Here is a 23,739-nt window from a genome sequence, read left to right as displayed (position 1 = left end):
AGATATAACACTTATTTTGATCTAAAGAAAAAAAAAAAACTCTTCCCATATTAATATTTAGGAAACATTAATCAGTATCATTGAAACAATATTATAACTCCATTTTATTGTTTTAAACAGGTAATTATAATTGGTGGTAATTTTAAGTATAATAACAAAGTATATAGGAATATTTTAAAAAAATTGCAAATATAACAAAGTCTATCGGTGATAAACTTTTATTGATGATAGACTTGTATGGTCTATCGGTGATAGACCGCCAATGATATGGCCTATCATTGATAGATCATTTGATTCTATCAACATTAGAAGTCTATCGTTGATAGACTTTGCTATGTTTGTAACTTTTTTAAAATGTTGCTATGTATAATAATATATTTTGAATATGATTGCTATATTTATAACTGTCCCGTTCAAAAAAAGTCATCTATTACTTCTCATGTCACGACAAAAGTTAATTTAAGGATGAATTATAAAGTCGCTGAAAATGTAACTCCATTTCATATACGATAAAAGTAATTAAAAATGCAACATACACTCTCACAAAATTTGCATATAAAATTGATAGTTAAATAGGATTTTGAATTATGTGAGTTTATATATAGAACTAGAAAAAAGGTGCAATTATGAAATTCACAACGGATTGAGATTGAATGTGTAGTGTATACATGTATTTATTCCGTCGTGTATTGGAAAAAGAAAAAAGAAATCAGTTAATTTCGTTAATATTGGACTGGCCACCGTCTTGTAGTGATTTCAGAGAATTGGGAATTTATAACGAATGGCCCATTCTTAATGTTATACGAATTGGGAAATTCCTCACTTCCCCCATTCTATTCTCTCATTCGGATCCACTATCAAACAAATCCCCTTCTTCTTCTTCTTCTTCTTCTTCTTCTTCTTCTTCTTCTTCTAGGGCTTCTTCTTTACCTCAAGAATTCAATTTCCAAAGCGTTATCTCAATTTCTTGACAATGGCGAAGAAGAGGAAGACACCCCAGAGGAAAAAGGGCGAAACCCAGTTACCCCTTGTCGATAATATACCCAAATATTCTCAACAGCGTCGAAGCTCACCGCCTAAACGCCGCACCGATTTCTCCTCTCTCTTTTGCTATTCTTCTTCAATTGTCCATCATGGTATATCTTTTAATCTATCCCTTTTTGTTTTTGATACTCTCTGAACTAACCTAATTTTCTGATTTATTTTTGGGATTTTTTGTGTACTCAATTTGAGATCTCTTGACTTTCCTTACTTGTTCTTTTTATTGTCATCACATTATTATCTTTGATTGTGGGATAAAGCTAGACATTAATTGTATGACCCTGTATTTTCATCTTGTTCTTGGATAGAAAAAGTTTAGTCTTTAGACTGATTCATGTAATTGTGCCTATTTTCGGTTCTAATACTCACCATTATGTGTTAGTTAGTTCTTTTCATTCACAAATGGACAATAGTTTACATCCATAATACTTGGAACAGTTGAAAATGGAGGGTTGGAGTTCTTTGTGGTTATTGTGTTCCATGTTGTGTATCTTGGAACGTTCAAATCTGAAATAATATGAATTGTCAAGTTAGTAAGTCGTGTTCTGAATTTTAATGATTTAGTGTCAGATGATCCCTACCCCTGCTGGCAATTTCCCATTACCATGTTGCCTTCTTGGAGGTGGTCTCTCCCGGTTAGGTATTCATAGTGTAGTTGGCTTTTAGGTGAAATCCGTGGCTCCTAGCAAGTGGAATGTGTCAATGAATGATATAATTATGGTTTAGTTTTTGTTCGTATGATGGAAATTGTAACGGTACATTAGCCAGATGCATCGTCTATGTCTATCATCCAATATAAGCATCAAGATATTGTTATGTACTTGTTTATTTGTTACTACTTATATGGATATATTTGTTGCATCAGAAATATCTGGCTTGATAGATCCTGTATAGCAATTAGCAATTCTACAAGTTTTATCTTCTGTTTCGTGTTAACCGTTTCCTGTTGAAGTGTGCTCTATATATCTTCTATTTGTTTTTACATTCTATAGTATCTTTAAAATTGAGAAGTCTCAATGTTAGATTTGGATTCTCTGTTATATGATTGAAACTGAACCTGAAGTCTTGGGGACATGTTAGGCACATCTGCCTTGCCACAATTGTCCTTGAATGAAGTTGGATCGTCAAAATTGATAGTGAATCACTCAGATAGTACAAATGAAGAACTCTCTTCTAGCTCTTTGGTGAAATGCAGCAACTCCCTGGGTGAAGACGAAGAACTTAGCCTATGCTCAAGTCCTGATGAAATGCAATCAATTGAATGCCGCCTCAGTGATAGGTCTGTTTTTTGTGTTAATCTGTTGTTAGGTATCCACTTTGAATCTTTTTTTCTCTACTTAACTGTCTTGAGTTTCCTTTTTCAGTTCATGCAAGGCAGTAAGCAAGAGAAAAGGTACTTCTAAGATATCATTCCCTGTTGGTAAAAAAGTACCAGATTCAGAAAGCAATAGTCTTTCTGGTACTCCAGAGAATGTACAGTTGTGGTCTACTGAAGTAAGTAATGTGCCATTCTTTGTCATTAAATTTGAAAGAAAAAGAATGCGCAAATCCTTTTTAGTCTGAATTTGTTAGCTGTATATTTCGATTTCATTTAAAAATATCTGGTCTTTCTACTTTTCCTTTGGATGTCTATGCTTAAAACTCTGTGCACGACATTTACCTTCAGAGTTTCGAGGAGAGGAGTTCAAACACAACGGTAGAGTTTCAAGATCAATCATGTGGTATGCACTTTGATTTTTACATCAGTATCTGCCATTTTGTTTTGGAATTATTTTGGAGATACAATTCCTGCCAAAAACACTATGTTTTCTGAAATAGAAAGAAATTTTTTTTGATCATTAAGCTCAGAAACATGTCAACCATGTTCAATTTTGCAATACATTATGATCATTAAGCTTGGAACGAAAACTATCTCATTTGGAGAAATTCGCTAACATTTCTGTATGCGAGGTGGGAGATAACAATACTTTGCATGCTGAAACTGTACCCTGAATCCTTGTATTCATTTTGTTGCATCATGTTACTCCCCTGGGGTTTCTTACCTGATATCAAATGCCAATACAAATGTTGTTTTTTGCTAGAGCTAACTATACATTTCAAAGATTGTACCCCAACTTGTAAACTTAGAAGTAACATAACTTTCCCCACTCTTTGGCCTGTGATCTGTATTAAGCTAGGAAAGAAAACTATCTCCCTTGAGGTTTTCTTATCGATTTTTACTCTGTCTTCTTTAAGCAGATAAAGGGTCTTCTTCAAACTCAAGCAGGATTGAAGATAATGACCTACACCTAGACAGAGGAAGAGGAAAAAGGGAAAGAAAGCCAAAAGTTCCCTTCGATGTAAGTTGATGTCTCAATTTTTTCCCCAATGCATGAAGAACACAAATAAGAGCAAGTTCTATATTATGATAAAACAATTTTCTTCTGTAGGAAGAGATGACCATATCTCTTAAATCAACAAGAAAATTTCGCCGAATGAGGATAATGCGGTACCTTGGGCTTGCAGCTCCAGTTGGTTCTCCTTTTTCACCAATTGCCTGAACCTATCATCCCATCCAACTTCCTAGTAAAGTCTACATTCTACAATATTTCAGTTAATCTTTCAACTCATTTTGCATTAGTGAAAAGTTGCTAATTTTGTTCTCATATTTATCCCAGCATATATGGTTTCATCATTTGTAAATAGGCCTGAGGTTTTGATAACATTAATTAGAGAATCCTGTTTTAAAGAAGTTTGTCCACCTTAAATTTCCTCGTCTCAATACTACAAGGTATGTTCCTTGACATTTAATTCAAATCAGTGTGCACAAGTTGAAATTGCGATGGTCTTGAATCTGTGGATGGACATATCTCTCCAGTCGTGGTTCCATTCGATGTTGGGGACATCTTGTTCTTTGGCCAATTGAGGAGATGGAAAAATGCCATCAGAATGTGGCTTTAGCAATTATAAACACTTTTTAAAGTTTTCGATAACCCAATTAGTTTCATTGTTTCTAACATAGATTTTTTTTCCGCCTTCTACTTTTGGTCTTAAGATTTGGATTTAGTAGAATTTTATTCTCTATCCTCATATTTCTGCTTCTTCCCTTCTTAATTTTTTTTTTTTTTTGATTAAAAATCACTTTTAGTTCCTAAATTTTCGTAAAAGCAACAATTTAATCCATGAACTTTTGTTTGTAATAATTTAGTCCCTAAACTTTCACTTTTGTAATAATTTAGTCCATGAACTTTACTTTGTAACAATTTAGTCCATATATTTTAAAATGTGTAACAGTTTAGTCCCTAATGTAAAAATTAGTGATAAGATTTAATGAGATTTTTTACATAAATAAATCAATAAACTAATTAGAGACTCAATATTTTTATAAAATACAAAGTTTACATCATAAAATAATAAAAAATAACATCATATTTTGATAATTTTTTTAATATTAGGGACCAAATGTTACAAATTTAAAAGTACAAGGGTTAAATTGTTACTTAATAAAGTTTATGGACTAAATTGTTATAAAATTGAAAGTTTAGAGACTAAATAATTGCAAATCAAAGTTCAAAGATTAAATTGAAAGTTTAGGGACAAAAAATGTCTTTTAATCTTTTTTTTAATTCTTTTAAAATGATATTAAAAAAAAGTTTTCTTTCTTCATTCTCTCTTTCTTCCCCATTCTTCGCCATTCTTCTCCCTTCCTCGCATGCATGTTTGTTACCACTACCCCAATCTTCCTTATGTGTTCTTTCACTTTTTCTCTTTCTTTTTCTCCTCTTTTTTTCTTTTCTTCTTCTATTTTCCCTTCCTTCTCTTTTTTCTATCTCCTTCTCCATGTCTACTAAAAAGGAAAAAAGAAAAAAAAAAATGATGGGTCTAGAATGCCTTCATTTTATTTTTATTTTTATTTTTGAAAAATATCAATTTATGTCTTTAAACTTGGAGATTTGTAACAATAAAATCTTAACTCACAAGTGCATCCATTTATACCTACAATAATATTTTTTTTTTAATGAACATGGGAAACTTTTATAATTTTATTTTTTAACCCCTAAATTTTCATAAGTGAATCAATTTAAACTCTCATTTAGAGATTCATTTTAAAATCGTATATCTCTCCATTATAATCTCCCTATTACGTTAGTCCGGCATTTGAAAAAGGTTATATGTGTGTGAATTGATGCATTGACAATTTGAAGGTTATACATGTAAGAATTGATGCACTGACAATTTGAAGAGGTTATATATGTGTAAGAATTGATGCATTAGTAATTTTCAATCGTTATCTTAATAAAATGTCTAAATTGGTTTACTTATGAAATTTAGGAATTTAATTGATAGAAGGCATGTTTAGGGGGCAAAAATTGATTCCCCCTCCCCCTATTTTTCTTTAAGTATACATGGGAATGATAGAAAAGGAGAGGAAGTGGAAAAGAGAGAAGGAAGGAATAAACAAGGAGAGGAGGGTAAGGAAAAAAAATTGTCTTTTTTTTTTTTTTTTGTCTTTTGTCATTTTTTTTATTTTAGTTTTTTGTCTTTTTGTCTTTTTTTTGTTTTGTTTTTTTTTTTTAAAAATTGTCACAACAATTTCTAAAAAGAAAATTGAAAGGACTAAATTGCTACGTATTTAATGTATACTAGAGGTTGAAATGTCAAGTTAAATAATTTAGGAACTAAAAATGTTACCAAATACAAAAACCAACGGTTTATTTATTTTCTCTAAGAAAAAAAGTAAAGTATATTGTGAAATTGAGGAGCATAACGAGATCACGGATATGGACAAAATCTAATATAATAATATAATATAATATAATATAATATAAAAAAAGACTAAAATCATAAAATAACTAAAATTATACAATTGAATAATAGAAAATTTAGTGGAATTTGAAGTGGATGTCTTACCAATGGGTGTGTGATTTTAAGATCCATAAAATATCACTATTTTATAGGCAAAATGGCAAGTAGGATGTGGACTTATATGGACACTAATCTTGAATAACTACAAGACACAGGGTGACACATGGCTTTTGGGATATTAAGCAATGAACATCTATTTATTATTATAATATTCATAATACTGCCCCCTAGATGTCCATATATATATGAAATATGTCTCGTTAAAACCTTACTAGAAAAAACCCAATGGAAAAAAATTCTAGTGAAGGAAAAAGAATACATATTTCAAACAATATATACTCCTAAAAGAATACAATATATTTACTCCCCTTCATGAAAACATCACGTAAGATCTCTGAGTTGCCACATTCCAATGTTGTGCACAATTTTTTCAAAAGTTGTGGTTGGTAATGCATTTGTAAATAAGTCTGTCAGGTTATCCTTCGAACAAATTTATTGTACAGATGTCGCTATTTTCTTCAAGATCATGAGTGTAGAAAAGCTTCGGTGAAATATACTTTGTTCTATCTCCTTTAATATATCCTCCTTTGATTTGGGTTATGCAAGTTGTGTTGTCTTTGTGTAATATTGTTGGAGGATTTTTATTAGAAGACAAGTCACATGATTCAAGAATATGTTGAGTCATTAATCTTAGCCATACACATTTTCAACTAGCCTTGTGAATTACAAGAATTTCAGCATGATTTGAGAAAGTGACCATTATGGTCTATTTTACTGATCGCCATGATGTAATAGTTCCTCCACATGTGAACAAATAACCTATTTGAGATCTAGTTTTGTGTGGATTAGATAAATATCAAGAATATGTAGAACCAACTAGATCAAAATTTGATTTATTTGAGTAAAACAAACTCATATCGATTGTTCCTTGGAGATAAGGAAGTATATGCTTAATTTTGTTCCAATGTCTTTTTGTAGGAGAAGAAATATATCTAGCTAATAAATTTACTGAAAATGCAACATATGGTCTTGTATTATTAGCAAGATACGCACTAATTGCACTAAGATATGGTACTTTAGGACCAAGAAGTTCTTCATTATCTTCTTGAGGTCAAAATATATCTTTCTTTATATCCAATGAACGGACTTCCATTGGAATATTTAATGGATTTACTTTGTCCATATAAAATCTTTTTAAAATTTTTCCTCTATCAGTTGATTGATGAATAAATATTCTATCTGCTAAATGCTCAATTTGTAAACCAAGGCAAATTTTTTTCCGAAATATTTCATCTCAAATTATTTCTTAAGATATTCTATTGCTTTTGAAAGCTCTTTAGGAGTTCCAATTAGATTTAAGTCATCAACATATACAGTTATAATAGCAAACCATGATTGTGATTTATTTATAAAAACATTTGGACATATTAGATTGTTTTGATATCCTTCTTTCAATAAATATCCTTTCAGGCGTACCACATCCGTCCTGATTGTTTCAATCTATATAGTGATCTCTATAATTTTATTGAATACCATTCCTGGAAATTTGATGTATATGTTTCAGGTACCTTAAATCCTTCCGAGATTCTCATATGAATATCATTAACAAGATATCCATATAAATATGTTGTGACTACATCCATAAGATGCATATCCAGACTTTTATACACAATCAAGCCAATTAAATATCTTAATGTAATTCCATCCACCACTGGAGAATACGTCTCCTCAAAATTAATACGAGGTCTTTGTGAAAAACCTTGTGCAACTAGTCTTGCTTTATACTTGTGACCTCATTATTTTCATTTCTTTTTTTCACAAATACTAATTTGTAACCCACAGGTTTAACACCTTCTGGTGTAACCCACAGGTTTAACACCTTCTGGTGTTCGGACTACTGGTCAAAAAACTTGTCATTTTCAAAGTGAGTTTAATTTTGTCTCAATTGCTTCTTTCGACTGAAGCCAATCTTTTCTATGTCGACATTCTTCAACAAATTTTGGTTTAGGATTCCAATTTTTTTAGATATAACATCAAGAGCAACATTATATGCAAAAATGTTATCAATAATTACATTAGTTCGATTCCATCTTCTTGCTAACATGACATAATTTATTGAAATCTCATTGTTATCTTTAGGTATTTCACCTTCCTCACTAGTCATGTTGAGGACTGTTTATGGGTATTTACTTCCTCAACTAAGTCTTTTTCACTATTAATTATTTTTCGTTTTCGAGGATTTTTATCTTTGGAACCTACTGGTCTACCACGCTTCTTGCATGTTCTAGACTCATTAGTGACAACTTGTTGTGTTGAGATATCAATTTTTTATGGAACATTTGCATCTGATATATGTGACTTAGTTACTTTTTTTGCATCTATAAATGCATCTGGTAATTGATTTGCTATATTTTGCAAATGAATTATTTTTTGAACTTCAAGTTCACATTGATCTGTACGGGTATCTAAATGAGACAATAACGATGCATTCCATGTAATTTCGTTTTCCAATTTCTTAATTCATCCCCCTAATATTGAAAATTTTGTCTCATTAAAATGACAATTAGCAAATCATGTAGTAAATACATCATTTGTGAGGGGTTCAAGATATTTAACAATTAATAGAGAATCATATCCAACATATATTCCTAACCTCATTTGGGGATCCATCTGAGTGCATTGTGGTAGAGCAATTGGAACATATATTGCACACCCAAAAATTCTCAGATGGAAAATATTTGACTCATGACCATAAGCCAATTGTAATGACGAGTATTTATGATAAGCTACTGGCCTAATACATATAAGTGACATTGCATGCAAAATAGCATGTCCCCATACAGATGAAGGAAACTTAACTCTCATAAGTAATGATCTTGCAATTAATTGTAAACGTTTTATAAATGATTCTTCTAAACCATTTTGTGAATATGAGCTAGAGGATGTCAACACTTATCCCAATTGACATACAATAATTATCAAAAGCTTGGGATGCAAATTTACCAGCATTTATTAAGACGAATGGTCTTAATTGTATAATCAGAAAATTGTGCTCTTAACTAAATTATTTGAGCAAGTAATCTTGGAAATGCAAGATTTCAACTTGATAATAAGCACACGTGTGACCATTTACTAAATGCATCTATTAATACCATAAAATATCTAAATGGTCCACTTGGTGGGTTCTTAGGTCTGCATATATCACCACAATTTTGTTCTAAAAATGCAGGTGATTCAGTCCCCACTTTAGCTGGTGTAGGTTTAATTATCAAATTTCCTTACCTTATAATTTATTAGATTGAAGAATCTTCTGGTTCTTCAATCTTTGTCCATTTGAATTCTCAATAATTCTCCTCATCATTATAGATCGTAGATGACCCAACCGATCATGCCAAATTATAAAAATGTCTGGATTCATGAACTTCAGGTTTATTGTTGCATATGTTTCAATTACTCGTATATGAGTATACTATAATCCAGAAGATAAAGTAGACAACTCTTCTAATATACGTTTTTCATTTGAGACAGTGGATATGATATATTGATATTCCACATTATTCTTACTATCAGTCTCAATATGATAATCATTGCAACGTATATCTTTAAAACTTAGAAGATTTCTCTTTGATTGACTAGAGAACAATGCATGGTCAATTGTAAATTTTATTCCTCTAGCAAAATAATATTTGCTTTTCCAAAATCTTCGATCAAGTTTGCAGAACCTGATATTGTATTTACTTTTACTTTCAGCATTGTCAATTTGGAAAAAAAAAATTATTTCTAAGTATTGCGTGTGTAGTTGCACTGTTTGCTAGACATAGATCTTCTTTGCTCATTTTTTAAACACCCAATATATGAAAATGATCCAGGTTTCTTCATTCAAAGAAAATAATTATAATAAGAAAAACAACACTTAACAAAAAACATGTCGATAGATTAAAAAAAAAAAAAAGAACAACAGTCAGTCTACATATTCTCAAAATCAAAAGAAACACTTGATATTCCATCAACTACGTTAATCTTCTCTTCAGGAGATTCAAAGAAGTCTGCCACATCCAAATTTGTTATATTAGATGAGTCAAATATATTATTATTCTGGTATACAAAATTTGCTTCTACATTTTTCTCTTTTTCCTTCAAGGATATTTGATAGAGGTCAACTAACTGTTTTGACATATGACAGGTATGTGACCAATGTCCAGTTATTTCCCATCGGAAGCATTTATTTTCAATACTCTTTGAACTTTTATCTTGTGGATCCTTTCCTTTGTGATCATCATTTTTGTGTGGTTCTTTTGAAATTTAAATGATTAGAACGACCACCACGAAAATAATAATTATTTCTTCCTCTACCACGACCATGACCTCAACCACAACCATGACCACGACCATGATTATTAACATTCACAACATTCACTTCAGGGAACGGTGTTGTTCCAATTTGTCGAGATTCATGGTTCTTCATCAATAACTCGTTATTTTGTTTGACCGCACGAGAAAAAATGAAATTAATTCAGAATATTGTTTAAAACCTTTCTCTTAATATTGCTGTTGTAAGAGCATATTGTCTTCTCTAACATATCAACATCAGTAATTTTCTCTCTGCATAACAACAATTTGAACTAATTTTAAATAATGCAAAGTTGTAATCATTTACTGATTTGAAATCTTGTAGCCTCAAGTGCATCCACTCATAACGAGTTTTAGGAAGAATAACTATTTTTTGACGATCTACCTCTCTTTCAAATTTTTCCATAAGATACGAGAATCTTTTATTATAAGATACTCTATTTTCAATCCCTCGTGGAGATGATGATGAAGGAAAATCATAGCTTTTGCTTTGTCCTGACTAGATGTATTTCCTTCTTTAATAGTCTCCCCAAGATTCATAGGTGGATTTCGGCATCAAGTACCCATGATAAATAATTATTGTCAATAATATCAAGGGTGACAGATTCTAATTTGTGAGATTTGTCATGGCAACACTATCATAAAATATTGTACTTATGTTAGAAATTTAATAGATATTGAATATGCAAAATAACATTAAATTTATTAATTATAATGAAGAGGAAAAACCGACATACCTTTAGAACCTACCTTTAACGAAGAAAACGACAAGAGCTCGTGTTAATAAGGTGTTGTGAAATTGAGGAGCACAACGGAATACGAATATGGAGAAAATATAATATAATAATAACAATAAATATAATATAATATAAAATAAAAAAGACTAAAATCATAAAATAACTAAAATTATAAAATTGGGTAATAGAAAATTTAATGGAATTTAAAGTGGGTTTCTTACCAATAGGTGTGTGATTTTAAGATCCACTAAATGCTACTATTTATGGGCAAAGTGACAAGTAGGATGTAGATTTAGATGGACACCAAACATGGATAACTACAAAGACACATAGACAATATGAAGGGTGACACATGGCTTTTGGGACACTAAGCAATATGCATCTATTTATTATTATGATATTCATAATAAAATACTATATTTTTGGTTTTTGGATTTTCAACTTGGTTCTATTTGGTTCATGAGTTTTTAAAACTAACGCTCCCCATTTAAATACTATTTGTTTTTTCTGCTTTTGTTTTTCTGATTTTGGTTTTCAGTTTTTAAGAAACTAATACCATGCATGTTTGGTTTATGTTTTTGGTTCTCTGTTTTCTTAAAAAAAAAAAAAACTAAAAACATGTTAGATAATTATTTGTTTATTTTAAAAGCTAAAAACCCAAAATATATTAGATAATTTTGCTTTTGTTTTATGTTCTTAAAAAAATTATACTATTTGTACTATAGTTTTTTGATTTTATATACAAAATTATAAAATTATATCTTTATTACTAACTCTTTTAAAAAAAAATCATATTGATGGATCAATATCAATGTTTTAAATGTGTTAATTAATCACAAATTAAATAAAAAAAATAAAAAAAATAAATACATATATGAACTAAAACAAATAGTTTCATTATAGAGAATAAGGAACAATGAAAATAACTAATTTGAAACCAACAAGTTCACATTGTTTCTATGAGACAACTTTATTCTTTTTATGAACAATTGTCTTTCTAGATAGGACATACTAATAACCTATGATTATACCATTTCCACCACATAACTCGACAAATATTACTGATTAATTGTATGTAAAAGAAATTGAGAATTGGAGAATAATTATCTATATTTTTATAGACTACTCGTAGCAATTCAAATAGTCATACCTTCCGGTATAAAGTTGTGTCGTTCGAAGAAACACATATCCTTTCATTAAAGTTGTGTCATTTATAAAAAAAACACACATTTTATAAAAATTTGTGGTTTTATAAATTTAAAAAAAAAAATCAAATACAACTTAGTTTTATTCATAATTTTTAACAATTTTAATTTTATTTTAGAATTTTAAAATGGTTTGAAACGAGATAAGGCATTCTTCTTAAAATTATATATATATATAAAGAGAATTCAAGTAGAAATGGAGTGTAAAACAAGAAAATATTTGGGAGATTATTTACGTTTATTCATATAAAAAGTGGAAAAGAAATAAAAATAGAAAATAATGGAGGCTGTGGGATCAAACTTGGAACGCAAGGAAACTAAACTAGCATGCAGTCTTACTGCTGAACTACAAGGTTTTGATATGAAATAAAATTGAAAACGGCCACACTTCCATAAACGAAAATCGTTTTTTCAAAATAACCTTTTTTTTTCGTATTTTAAGTTTCTTAATATCTTTAAAAACATTTTTTCAGCTTAGAAAAACAGAAAACTCAATTCGATATCAATGAAATCAATTAAAAAAAAAAAAAAACCCAACTAATTTTTTAGAAATCAAAAACCAAAAAACAAGAAACAAAAATTCAATGGGTTATTAAATGACTCTTAAGTAATTGAGATTTGAATTTTGTTTCTATTGAATAATTAGTGTTTTAATGGTAACATTTTGGTTCTCAAAGTTTAGTTTTGATTTTTAACGAGTTATTGAAGTTTGAAAACTGTTTTGTAATGAATTTTAGTAGAGTTGACTCTAATTTCCAAACAAACTGAGGGCATTTAAACTTTGATTATTTTAGTACTTTTTTTCCTAATTGCTACACTAGCCAATATTAATGGAAAGCAATTGATACAAATTAAATAGTTATTAAATAGCCAACAAGAGTGTAGTTCAGCTAACATAGTATTCATATTATTAATTTCGTGGTCTGAGATTCGATTTTCAATCCCATACTTTAATTACAATATTTTTGCAAATATACATATTAAATAATACATGAATAATTTCAATTAAATAACTAACTCTAATTATCAAAAGAAAAGCTAATCATTTATACAAAACTATTTAATTGAATAAATGTCACTAATTATATTATTAATTAAGTTATTGTTTTTTTAGAACTATAATTATTTAAATTGATTAATCGTTTTAATAAATAATTTATGTGAATATGTCAATAAACCCCTGAATATGTAATAGAAATTACGATTTTAGTCTCTAAATTTTGAGTTTTTTACTAATTTGGTTCTTGAATTTTTAAAAGTGGTAAATTGAACTTAAAATTTTGTGTCTAATAAGTCCTCAAACTTTAACAAGTGTTGAACAAGTCCTTAAACTTTTTTTTAAAAAAAAAATATAATTAAAATTAAGAGTTTTTAATACACAAAGCTCATTTTTTTTTTATTAATTATAAAATTACATCTTTAAAATTTTAATGTTTAATAGGTTTATAAATATTAAAAATTTAAAAAGTATAATAAATATGACAAAGACATCAAAATTAAAAACTCAATTACGATTAGATATTTTCAAACTGTAGAGACCTCCCTATTTGATACAAATTAAAGTTTACAAACTCTAGCAATCAATTCATATTATGCAACTAATACATCAAATTGTCTCTACTGATTTTGAATTAAAGTCAATAACTTGGATAAGATTTTTCATGAATCAATTTTTACCGAGACTTTTTATAATTGAAGAATTAATTTCTCACAAATTCTAGTAGCTATCACCACGAATATTGTACCAATAGAATACATAGAGACATCACCAATCATCAATCTCAAAAACAAAGAAAAACAATTCAAGCATCTTCTTCATGTTACATCTTGATGTTGCCAATGAAAAAATAAAAACAAAAATAAAAAGGCGTACAAATAAAATTATGGCAATCAAGGATGACCGCTTTTAATTATACATGGGAATGTTATTAAAATTTTATGAAAACAAATTATCTTTGATTTTAATTTATAAAATTAATCATGATCATCTCTATAAAATTTTAATAGATTAATTGATAAAGAACAAATTCAACTCAAAGTTTTGAGCAAAATTAATTATTTAACAATCAAATAAGAACATTAATTAAATTATCAATTACAAGTATTTGTGAAATGAATAATTTATAATTAAAGTTACTCGATTACATACTTTGATATATCAATTTCATGAATTTATATAATTATAATGTATTAACTAACAAAACAATCAAAATTAGTTTAAAAAAATAAATATAACATTTTGTGATTAAAAAATTAATGAACTATAATCAATCAATGATAAGTTAATTATAATTATTAAAAAATAACCTCATAAAATATTAATTCTAATAATAATTAATTAACTACATATATAATTTATTAATGAATGGATGGAATTGATGCATAAATTTTTTGAAAAATGTGTGTATATAAAGTTTATTGATTTATTTATTTATTTATGAACCTGGACTAGTTAAATTTAAATATGATAACTTAAAATTTAATATAATTTTCTATCATAAATTTAATATTCATATATTAATTAATTTTAATAATATAAAATAAAAGAATAAATTCATGTATTAAAAGGAGAGAAGAGTGAGCATCAAGAAAACCTACACTTTTGGTAAGTTAATAAATTAATGAACTATAATCAATCAATGATCTAAATAAATTAATGAACTATAATCCATCAATGATCTTAATAAATTAATGATCTTAATGAACTATAATCAATCAATGATCTTAATAAATTAATGAACTAGAATCAATCAATGATAAAATACTACCGATTTGATAATAACAAATCTAAAATTAAGTAAAACCCTTGTTTCTTAAAAGGAGAGAATTAAACCTCAAGTTTCTTTTGAAAAAAACTTCCCCGAATGGAACTCCCAAACTGATCGCTATCGTTTCTTTGCTTTCTTATAATAATCGAATTGAGTAGGGATAGCAAAAAATGGGACATTCTGATTGTTGATCAATAAGAAACCACTAACATGTTCCTTGTTTACGTATTTTCTCTCTTTTTATGTGTGTCGATGATATTCAATCTCTTTACATGTTCATATATAGTCTTTCCATTTATTCGACCTATTTCTCAAAGAGAGATTTGATTGTTGACCAAATAATAAACCACTAACATCTTCTTTATTTACATATATTTGTTTTCTCTTTTCATTTGTATTGATGACATTCATATTCTCTTTTCATGTTGATGATCTCTTCATTTACGTGATCTATTTCTATTTTTCGTTCTACATAATATTGTAATATCTCTACAATTTTATGTATAAAAAAAATATAATTAAAAAAAGCAATTCTTCCAGTTACCTTGGACATAAGGTATCCTCACACCGTACTAAAATAATATCTTTTGGACCTCAATTCTCTATGAACACATTTGCCTTGTGATCATGGGTAGATTCATGTAGGGGCTAGAGGAGGCATGTGTCCCCTCAATTTGTCCGTCTTTTGTATTTCTAATATAAATTATAAAGTGATATGCATAAATATATATAAAGTTCAACTTAATTAACAATATTGGTGCTAGCTTATTGGTATGAAGTGTTGCCTGTTTTATGAAGAACAAGGGTTTGAAACCTACAGCAATGTGCCCTTTAAAATGTATCTTTTTTTAATAAAGAAATAGTTAAACCATACTTTTTTTTTACCGGCAACAAAACTGAGCAGTTTATATATATTTTTTTTCTTTTTGAAATTCACTTTTCAACCTTAACTCTCAAGAACATTCTATTAAAAAGGTTTCATTCAATTTTTTTTGCATAATTTTTTATTCACATTACGCTTATGTTTTCATTTGTTTTCATTTTTTTTACATTCACATTACTCGTATAGGTTTTTAAAATTCATTTCAAAGTTCAAGCTAGAGAATTATTTGTTGTCACTCGTTTGGATGTACGAGCTCGACAAGTAAGTTTTAAAATATTCTTAGATTTTAAGTTTTGATGCTTTTAAATCTATATATAGAATGTAATATTCTTATTATTGATACTTTTGTAGAGTTAATTCAAAATTAATATGGAGAAATATTATAAAAGAAAAACAACAATAGAGACTATAGAGATATCATCTTCAAAGAAGAAAAATGTTTTGGATTTTGATCAATCTTAAATAGAAATAAATCTAGAAGACCTACCTATAGATCTTGATCGAAGATATTGTGAATGCAACGAATTTAGTCAAAATTTGTAAAGAAATACTGCAGAAAACAAGAGAAACTAATTGGGATGCGTTGTTGAATGTGGTTTCTGATTTCTGTTTTACTCATGATATTGAAGTCCTTAAAATGGATGACCTATTTTTAATTCAAGGATAACAAAGGCGAAATTCTCAACCAGTTACAAATTTACATTATTATCGTGTTGAAGTCTTCTATGTCATCATTGATATGCAACTTCAAGAACTGAATAATCATTTTATTGAAACAAATATTGAATTTCTTTTCTACGTGGTATGTCTAAATCCGAGTAATTCATTTGTTTCTTTTGATAGAAAAAAAGCTTCGTTAACTTGCTCAATTTTACCCAAAAGACTTTTCAGTTATTGAACTCTCTATGCTTGAGGATCAACTTCAAAATTATATTATTGATTATTGGCAAAGGTCACAGGGCCAAAAAACCTTTAGAGCTAGTATATTCAGACCTCTGTGTGTTGGGATTGGTGTCCTAAATCTCCCGGAGTCTCGTAGTTTGTAAACTTTGTACACATTGTTATTAGTAAAATAAGAGTTGTTTTATTTACATTTATTCATATCCAATAAACAAAAATCTGTGGTTATTGTATGTAAACTTAAGCATGTATATGAGATATACAAGTGGATCATGCCTTAAGTAATAACCTAAATGGTCTGTAGTATAAGGATAAAGGAGGAACACCTTATCCTGGTGACACTACGAATACGGTCCGCTCTGTAGAGGTTTACAAGTGTTGTAAATTACTACAGATGGTTTGATCCTGACCATTCATGTGAAGACATGCGAGCGAGAGTGTCCTATACAAAGAGTTTGTATAAGACCGGACCACGAGATGGTTAGTCTTTTTATATAACACCATTGATAATTGGGACTTGCATCTCACTGAAACGACCATAGGTGACATGACCTTAATCATGAGTATTTTGGGAACTTCTGTCTTTGAGGGCAGTCCTTTAATTAGTATGGGTGAGAGTGGCCAGATTGCCAACTCAACAAGCTTACCTTTTTGGGGATTTGTCTGATTGGAGAGCTGGAAACTCAGTTACACAAGATGGAATTCACTCCTTCCCCGAAACAGGGATAAGTAGATAGATTGCTCCCTTAAGAGCTGATTCCAAGTCTTGAACATAGTAGCCATACCCTCTCCTTAGAAGAGACGACTTAATCATAGTAGGACTATGACTTATTTCTCATTAGAGGAATTAGTGGTACTTAAGGAGTTAGATGTAACTACAGGGGCATAACAGTAAATTGGCCCAGCTATACTTAGGAGCAATCTGTGAAGGGTTATTGCACTATTGATTGATTAATATGGACACAAAAGTATATCTGTAGTGAGAAGAGTGCAGTTGTCGGTCTTTAGTGGAGTGCCTGGCAGTTAACGGATGGTGGATCTCGTGACTAAAGAGTTTAGTTAGCTATTCACGTACTGTTGGAGTTTCAAGCTACAAGTTTATAAGGTCCCCTTAGTAGCTCAATGGATTCAAGTTGAGAATCAGATTTTAGAGTTGATTTGAAGTGTTTAAATTAACAAAAGGAAATTCAATTATGTATGATATAATTGGTGTGATGTATGAGATATATCAAGTGGAGGAATTAATGTAAATATGATTTACATTAAGTACCATAAAATAGAAAAAAAAAAAACTATGGTTTGTATGTTTCATGAGATGAAATATTAAAACTATAGGTTATAAATATAATATGGTAAGTTAGTTATCATATTTATTTATAATATATTAATTATATGACAATTAATTTCCTTTTCTCTAATAACCGATTGAGTGGAAGGTTATTGGTGGTTTTATGGTAACTGTGAGATAAAAAGGAATTTTTTTTCCTAAATTAAAAGAGTTACTTCATTCAGAAAGTAGTCACAGATAAGCTATCAAGTGAAAGAGTTTCACTAAGTGATAGCATTGAGAGACTACACGATCAGCTAAGCGATCGCTTGACTATACGATAGTCACTCAGTTGATCATAGCTACATGATCGCTTACCTTTGTCTATACGATAGGCTGTCATTTACTAAACGATCGAGCATATCGTCTACATGATAGACAGTGTATTATCTCCCATTTTCTTGATCATCTACTCGATCGTAGTCCTCCAGTCTCTTTCTCAAGCCAAGATCAGACAGAGCCTACAACTCCTGGATTCTCATACTGAGAATATTAAGGTATCCATTGTGGTGGTGTCCTCACCCTGTTCATGGATCGAGTTAGACTCGATTGGGTTCGATGAGCTACTGGTCATTCGTTGTGTTCGTGTTCGTTGGTTGTACCAGTCGCTGCGTTCGAGTGTGTTGTTCTTGGACACTTGTAGATTGATAGAGGGATTCATGAAGAATGTTTCTTCAAAGGTATGCATCCTCTATCCCTTGTATCATCATTTAGCATGCTGTAATTTCTATTTATGCAAGACCTGTTAGTTTCCGTTTTAAGACAGTGATTGTTTGTGTTCAATTCGAATGGAATTTGGAACAATCCCTTCCGTTGCTCATGGAAATCCTCGTGTTTGATTTTCTTCAATTGGTATCAGAGCCAGGTTATTTTGATATTCCAAATACCATTTCTGTTTTGAACTTCTTTTACAGTGGTGATGGGTTTTAAGTTTTCTTCATTGCGTTTAAGAGTTAAATGCATTTGTGGATGTGTTGATGAATGTTTATGGGATGGTTGCCTCTATTTAAAGCTTTCTTTAAGATTACAAAGTGTTAATTTGTAAGGGTCCTTGCGTTTTTGGGCATAATTAACAGGCAATCGAGTCTGTATTCAAAGTGTTTGATGTTGGTTGAGTCGTTTGTGATGAAGTTTCGAAGCATGGAGATGCAATTCTCATTGAAGAAGAAGGCCAAAGGTTGGTCGTATCGTGTAGCCTTAGGTAAACGATTGTTGAGATTTGGCTAAACGATTGTATAGAAAAGTTTTGCGCGATCGTGTAGTATTAACTAAACGATCATTTCGCTAGAGTAAAGAGTTTTCTCTATCGCGTAGCATTGGTTGCTCGATCGTGTGGACGTGGAGGTAAACGATCTAGACCATTTGATGCTCATCGTTTAATAAAAGGCGTGCACACTAAACGATAGTGTAGCTCAGCATGCCTCATCGCATAGTCACTAACTACACGATCACCCGATACATGATACCTCGATGCTTGCTTAGCGATCATTTAGACGATTATGCTTCACAGCATCGTTGTTATATAGTCGATCGCTTAAGGCTTGCATTACACATTGTGCGTTGCATGATCGCATGACCTCATGCTTCATTGCATAGTCAAAGGTACACAATCGTTGCTAAACGATCGTTTATGCTCACACAACGTTGCTATACAATTGAGTAAAGCGTTGACTCTTTCATGTAAGCGATCATAAGGATTTTGTACACGATCAAGGAGACGCGTTTCTTCGTCCGGACAGTTCAAGACCCGATTCGTATGTTTGAACCAGAGACTCATTGTGCTTTGTTGATTTTGAGGATTTTGAGGCTAATTATCCTGGTTCATCAACTTTATTTAATGTACATGAGATGTATGTTGTTTATATGCCATAATGTATGACATATAGATTTAAAACCCACCTTAGGTTATGCATTTTATTTATGCATCATATATTATAAGTGTTATAATATAGTTATTGGCATGATGAAATTACAAGAAAACATGTGCATTCATCATGAAATATAAGAGTTATATTTATGCATGCATTAAGCATATTCATGCATCATTTTTATATTATAAGAGTTATAGTTTAAGGGTGTATAGAAGCATGTATGCTTGGTTCGTTGTTTTGTTATATAAGTGTTATATAAAAGTAGCAATGAATGAACAATGCATGGAGCATGACACTTAGGCTTTTTATAAGAGTTATGAATGCCTTGTATGTGTAGCTTTGCATTGTGTATGGTTTTGGTTATTTCCTGTTATAAGCGTTATAATGGAAATTAAATCTAAAATCAATGAGAAAGAATTGCATGTGGACTTAGGTGAACAAGAATTGCATGCAGACTTAGGTGAACTCATGTTTTAAAAGGGTTTTAAAAATTAGATTGAAATAGACCTAAGTTCAAGGTTCTAATGAGATTAGATACCTAAGTTTAGTCTTTTGAATCAGTTTAATAAGATTAAATTGATTTCCATAAAAGATTAAACTTGTGTTAAATCTATCTATAAGGGACCTTTTGTCTAAGGTGAGTTCTGTCTAGGCTGGGGTACTTAAGCTGACAGAAATGGGACACCCCTAAATGGGAACCTATCGAAAAGGTGAATTAGATAGATTTGTTACAAGCATGCAACACTTGATCAAAGACTTCGTTAAAAAGTTTAATGGATGAAGACCAAAAGTTGTTCAACTTTTCAAAGTAAGAGTTACTTTTGGGCAAACCTAAAAAGTCACTTAGTTAAAATCCTTAGTCGTGTTTTTTCGAAGTAAACTAAACCCTAGGTTATAAAATACTCAGTGGGAGGAAGAGATATATATGATATGTCAATGATTCCACTCCCGTTTCTCCCTGAATGTTCAAGCCGTGAGATTCATGCTTGGCCTCGTGGTGCCCTAGGAGCATCCCCCTTCGGATGGTGTTTGCATGAGTCAATATCAAGGTGGACAGAGAGAGTATTTATAGTAAGTGGGTGAAGGATGTGTGTCAACATATCCTATGGTCTCCTTCATTGGTTCACATCGTGAGATCTTCTTGCACTCCCTCGTTGCGCTCTAGGAGCGTCCCCCTTCTGATGGGTTTTGTGTGGTTGGTCAATATCAAGGTGAACTCCAAAAATGGATAGGGTCGCTTTAGTTTTTTCCCCAATCATTTTTTTCCCTTTGGATTGGCTGCTTGGGGCAGAACTTTAGGGTTTAAAATGAAGGGTCACACTTACAGGAAATTGTTAAGCAAGTTAATGATTTCTTGATCAAATCAATGATGGCAAGTCGTTATAGGAGCAAAAGTTGTTCTGGTATTAATGGCTAGTAGAGAATGTCTCAATTCAAAGGAGGGATAAATTGACCACCCTTCGATGGTTTTTGTCCTAAACCTCTGAAGCGTCATTGCGAAACTAGATGTCACACGGGATTCATTTCAGATTTGCTAAACCGTATTGGATGTTGTTTTTTCAACGAGTTTTTGCTAAAATCTAATATAGATCAAGGTGTTTCTTTTTCCGCAACATGTATGATTTTCCGTTAGTTGTCTCCAATTTGATCGATTACATACATTAGAAAGAGTCTCTTAAAACATATTTCGTGGTAAACAACCTCGAGTTTGTTATAGTTGAGGAGTGTCCTCAAGTCCCGACCCTTGATGCACCGTGAAATGTTCGTAATGCATATGAAATATGGATGAAGGCTAACGCATTGACCCAACTTCACATTTTGGCTAGTATACCTAATTCATTGGCCAAAAGGGTTGAGAACATGGTCATTGTATGTAAGATCATGGACTCATTGTAAGAATTTTTTGAACGTCAGTTCTTACATTTTGAGCACAAAGGGATGGATGATAAAGAAACCAGTAGTGTCAGTTCCTAAGATGACCTTCAGTTAGAGAACACAAGTGTTGTTGACTCTGATGAAGTTCATCGACGAGAATTGTTCTCTGAAATGAAACTTGGAGATTAGTTAGGTTCTGATACTGATCTCACTACTCTCCAAAAGAGGAAAAAGTCTAAAGACAGTAAATGTGATTTATTTGTCTTGGAGACGTGTTTGGTAGAGAATGATGATTCTGCCTAGATACTTGATTCAGGTGCTACTAATCACGTCAATTCTTCCTACCAAGGATTTAGTTCTTGGAAAACGTTGCAAGAGGGAAAGTTGAATCTTCGAGTCGATACTAGTGAGATTATTTCAGCTGTTGTTGTAGGTAGGTTGAAGTTATTTCTGGACAAGAAAAGTTATCTGTTACTAGATAATGTTTTTGTAGTTCCTCATATCAAGAGGAACTTAATCTCAGTTTCTTGTCTCTTTGAACAAGGTTATACTGTCTCTTTTTATGAGAGTAAAGTGTTTATTTTCAAGAATGGTAAGGAGATTGATTTTTGTTTAATAGAAAATAACTTGTATGTACTAAGGTCGTTAGTCATAAAAGCCTTGCTTAGTACTGAAATGTTCAGTACGATGACAACTGCAAAAAGACTAAAGGTTTCTCTTAAGGAAAACGCCCATCTTTGGCATCTAAGGTTAGGTCACATCAACCTCAATAGGATTGAGAAGTTGGTGAAATGTGGACTTCTAAAGGGTTTAGAAGAAAACTCTTTGCCGGTATGTGAATCATGCCTTGAAGGCAAGATGACCAAACGACCTTTTATTGGAAAAGATTATAGAGCCAAGGAAACTTTGGAGCTTATACATTTAGACCTTTGTGGTCCGATGAGTGTTGGAGCTCGATGTGGGTATGAATATTTCATCTCTTTCATAGATGATTATTCAAGATACGGGTATCTATACCAAATGCAACGTAAGTTTGAAGCCCTTGACAAGGTTAAGGAGCTTGAAGTTGAAAACTTGTTAGGTAAAAAGATAAAAACACTACGATCTGATTGTGGTGGAGAGTATATGGATCTTGAATTCCAGAATTATATGATAGAACATGGAATCAAGTCCCAACTCTCGGCCCCAGGTACACCTCAGTAGAATGGTGTATCAAAAAGGAGAACCAGAACCCTGTTGAACATGGTTCGGTCTATGATGAGCTATGCTCATCTTTTAGACTCATTTTGGGGATTTGTAGTGGAAACTGCATGTCATATTTTGAACAATGTTCCCTCGGAAAATGTTTCTGAAACACGTTTTGAGTTGTAGAGAGGCCGTAAAGGTAGTTTATGCCACTTCAGGATTTGGGGATGTTCGGTCCACGTGCTTGTGGCTAACCCAAAGAAGTTGGAACCGTATTCGAAATTTCCCTCTTTATAGGCTACCCCAAGCAAATGAGAGGTGGATACTTCTATGATTCAAGTGAAAATTAGGTGTTTGTATCGACAAATGCTATCTTCTTGGAAGAAGACCACATCAGCGATCATAAATCACAAAGTAAGCTTATTTTACATGAGATTTCTAATGAGACTACTGAGGGTTCAACAAGAGTTGTTAAACAGACTGATAGATCAACAAAAGTTGTTGATGTCAGTTCATTTGATCAACCATCTCAAGAGTTGAGACTGCCTCGACGTAGTGGGAGGTTATGTGTTGGGATTATATTTCTAATTCTCCCGGAGTCTCGTTGTTAATAATTATACACATTGTTCATGAATAAAATAAGTGTTATTTCATTCTAGCATTTACTCATATCCAATAAACAAAGTTCAATGGATATCTTATTTAAACTTAAGCATGTATATGAGATATACAACTGGATCATGCCTTAAGTG

The 23,739-nt window shown here is 31.0% G+C and overlaps 1 protein-coding gene across 2 annotated transcripts; it reads left to right on the top strand.

Annotated features, from left to right (window-relative positions):
* Nucleotides 1-759: 759 nt before the first annotated feature.
* Nucleotides 760-3,837, top strand: LOC120091323 (uncharacterized). Of its 2 annotated transcripts, none has more exons than XM_039049307.2 (6): nt 760-1,136; nt 2,122-2,320; nt 2,406-2,535; nt 2,708-2,762; nt 3,280-3,380; nt 3,471-3,837. In XM_039049307.2, the coding sequence occupies exons 1-6, from the start codon at nt 974-976 to the stop codon at nt 3,579-3,581; spliced, it is 759 nt and encodes a 252-aa protein (XP_038905235.1). In that variant the 5' UTR covers nt 760-973; the 3' UTR covers nt 3,582-3,837. The 2 variants fall into 2 exon arrangements, with proteins under 2 accessions (XP_038905235.1, XP_038905234.1); XM_039049306.2 differs by having other exon boundaries at nt 803-1,136; nt 3,277-3,380.
* The last annotated feature ends 19,902 nt before the right edge of the window (nt 3,838-23,739 follow it).

Source organism: Benincasa hispida, chromosome 11 (assembly GCF_027475165.1).
Source record: "Benincasa hispida cultivar pf3 chromosome 11, pf3_genome.v1.1, whole genome shotgun sequence".
In the NCBI taxonomy this organism is placed as follows: Eukaryota; Viridiplantae; Streptophyta; class Magnoliopsida; order Cucurbitales; family Cucurbitaceae; genus Benincasa; species Benincasa hispida.
The sequence above is the reverse complement of the archived record's forward strand: the minus strand, read 5'-3'. Positions and strand labels throughout refer to the sequence as shown.

Excerpts from the sequence above, each read along its gene's own strand:
- LOC120091323 (XM_039049306.2), top strand. The coding sequence starts at position 974 with ATGGCGAAGAAGAGGAAGACACCCCAGAGGAAAAAGGGCGAAACCCAG. Across the intron at positions 1,137-2,121 it reads TTCTTCAATTGTCCATCATG|GCACATCTGCCTTGCCACAA; the intron begins GTATATCTTTTA and ends GGGACATGTTAG. Across the intron at positions 2,536-2,707 it reads TACAGTTGTGGTCTACTGAA|AGTTTCGAGGAGAGGAGTTC; the intron begins GTAAGTAATGTG and ends ATTTACCTTCAG.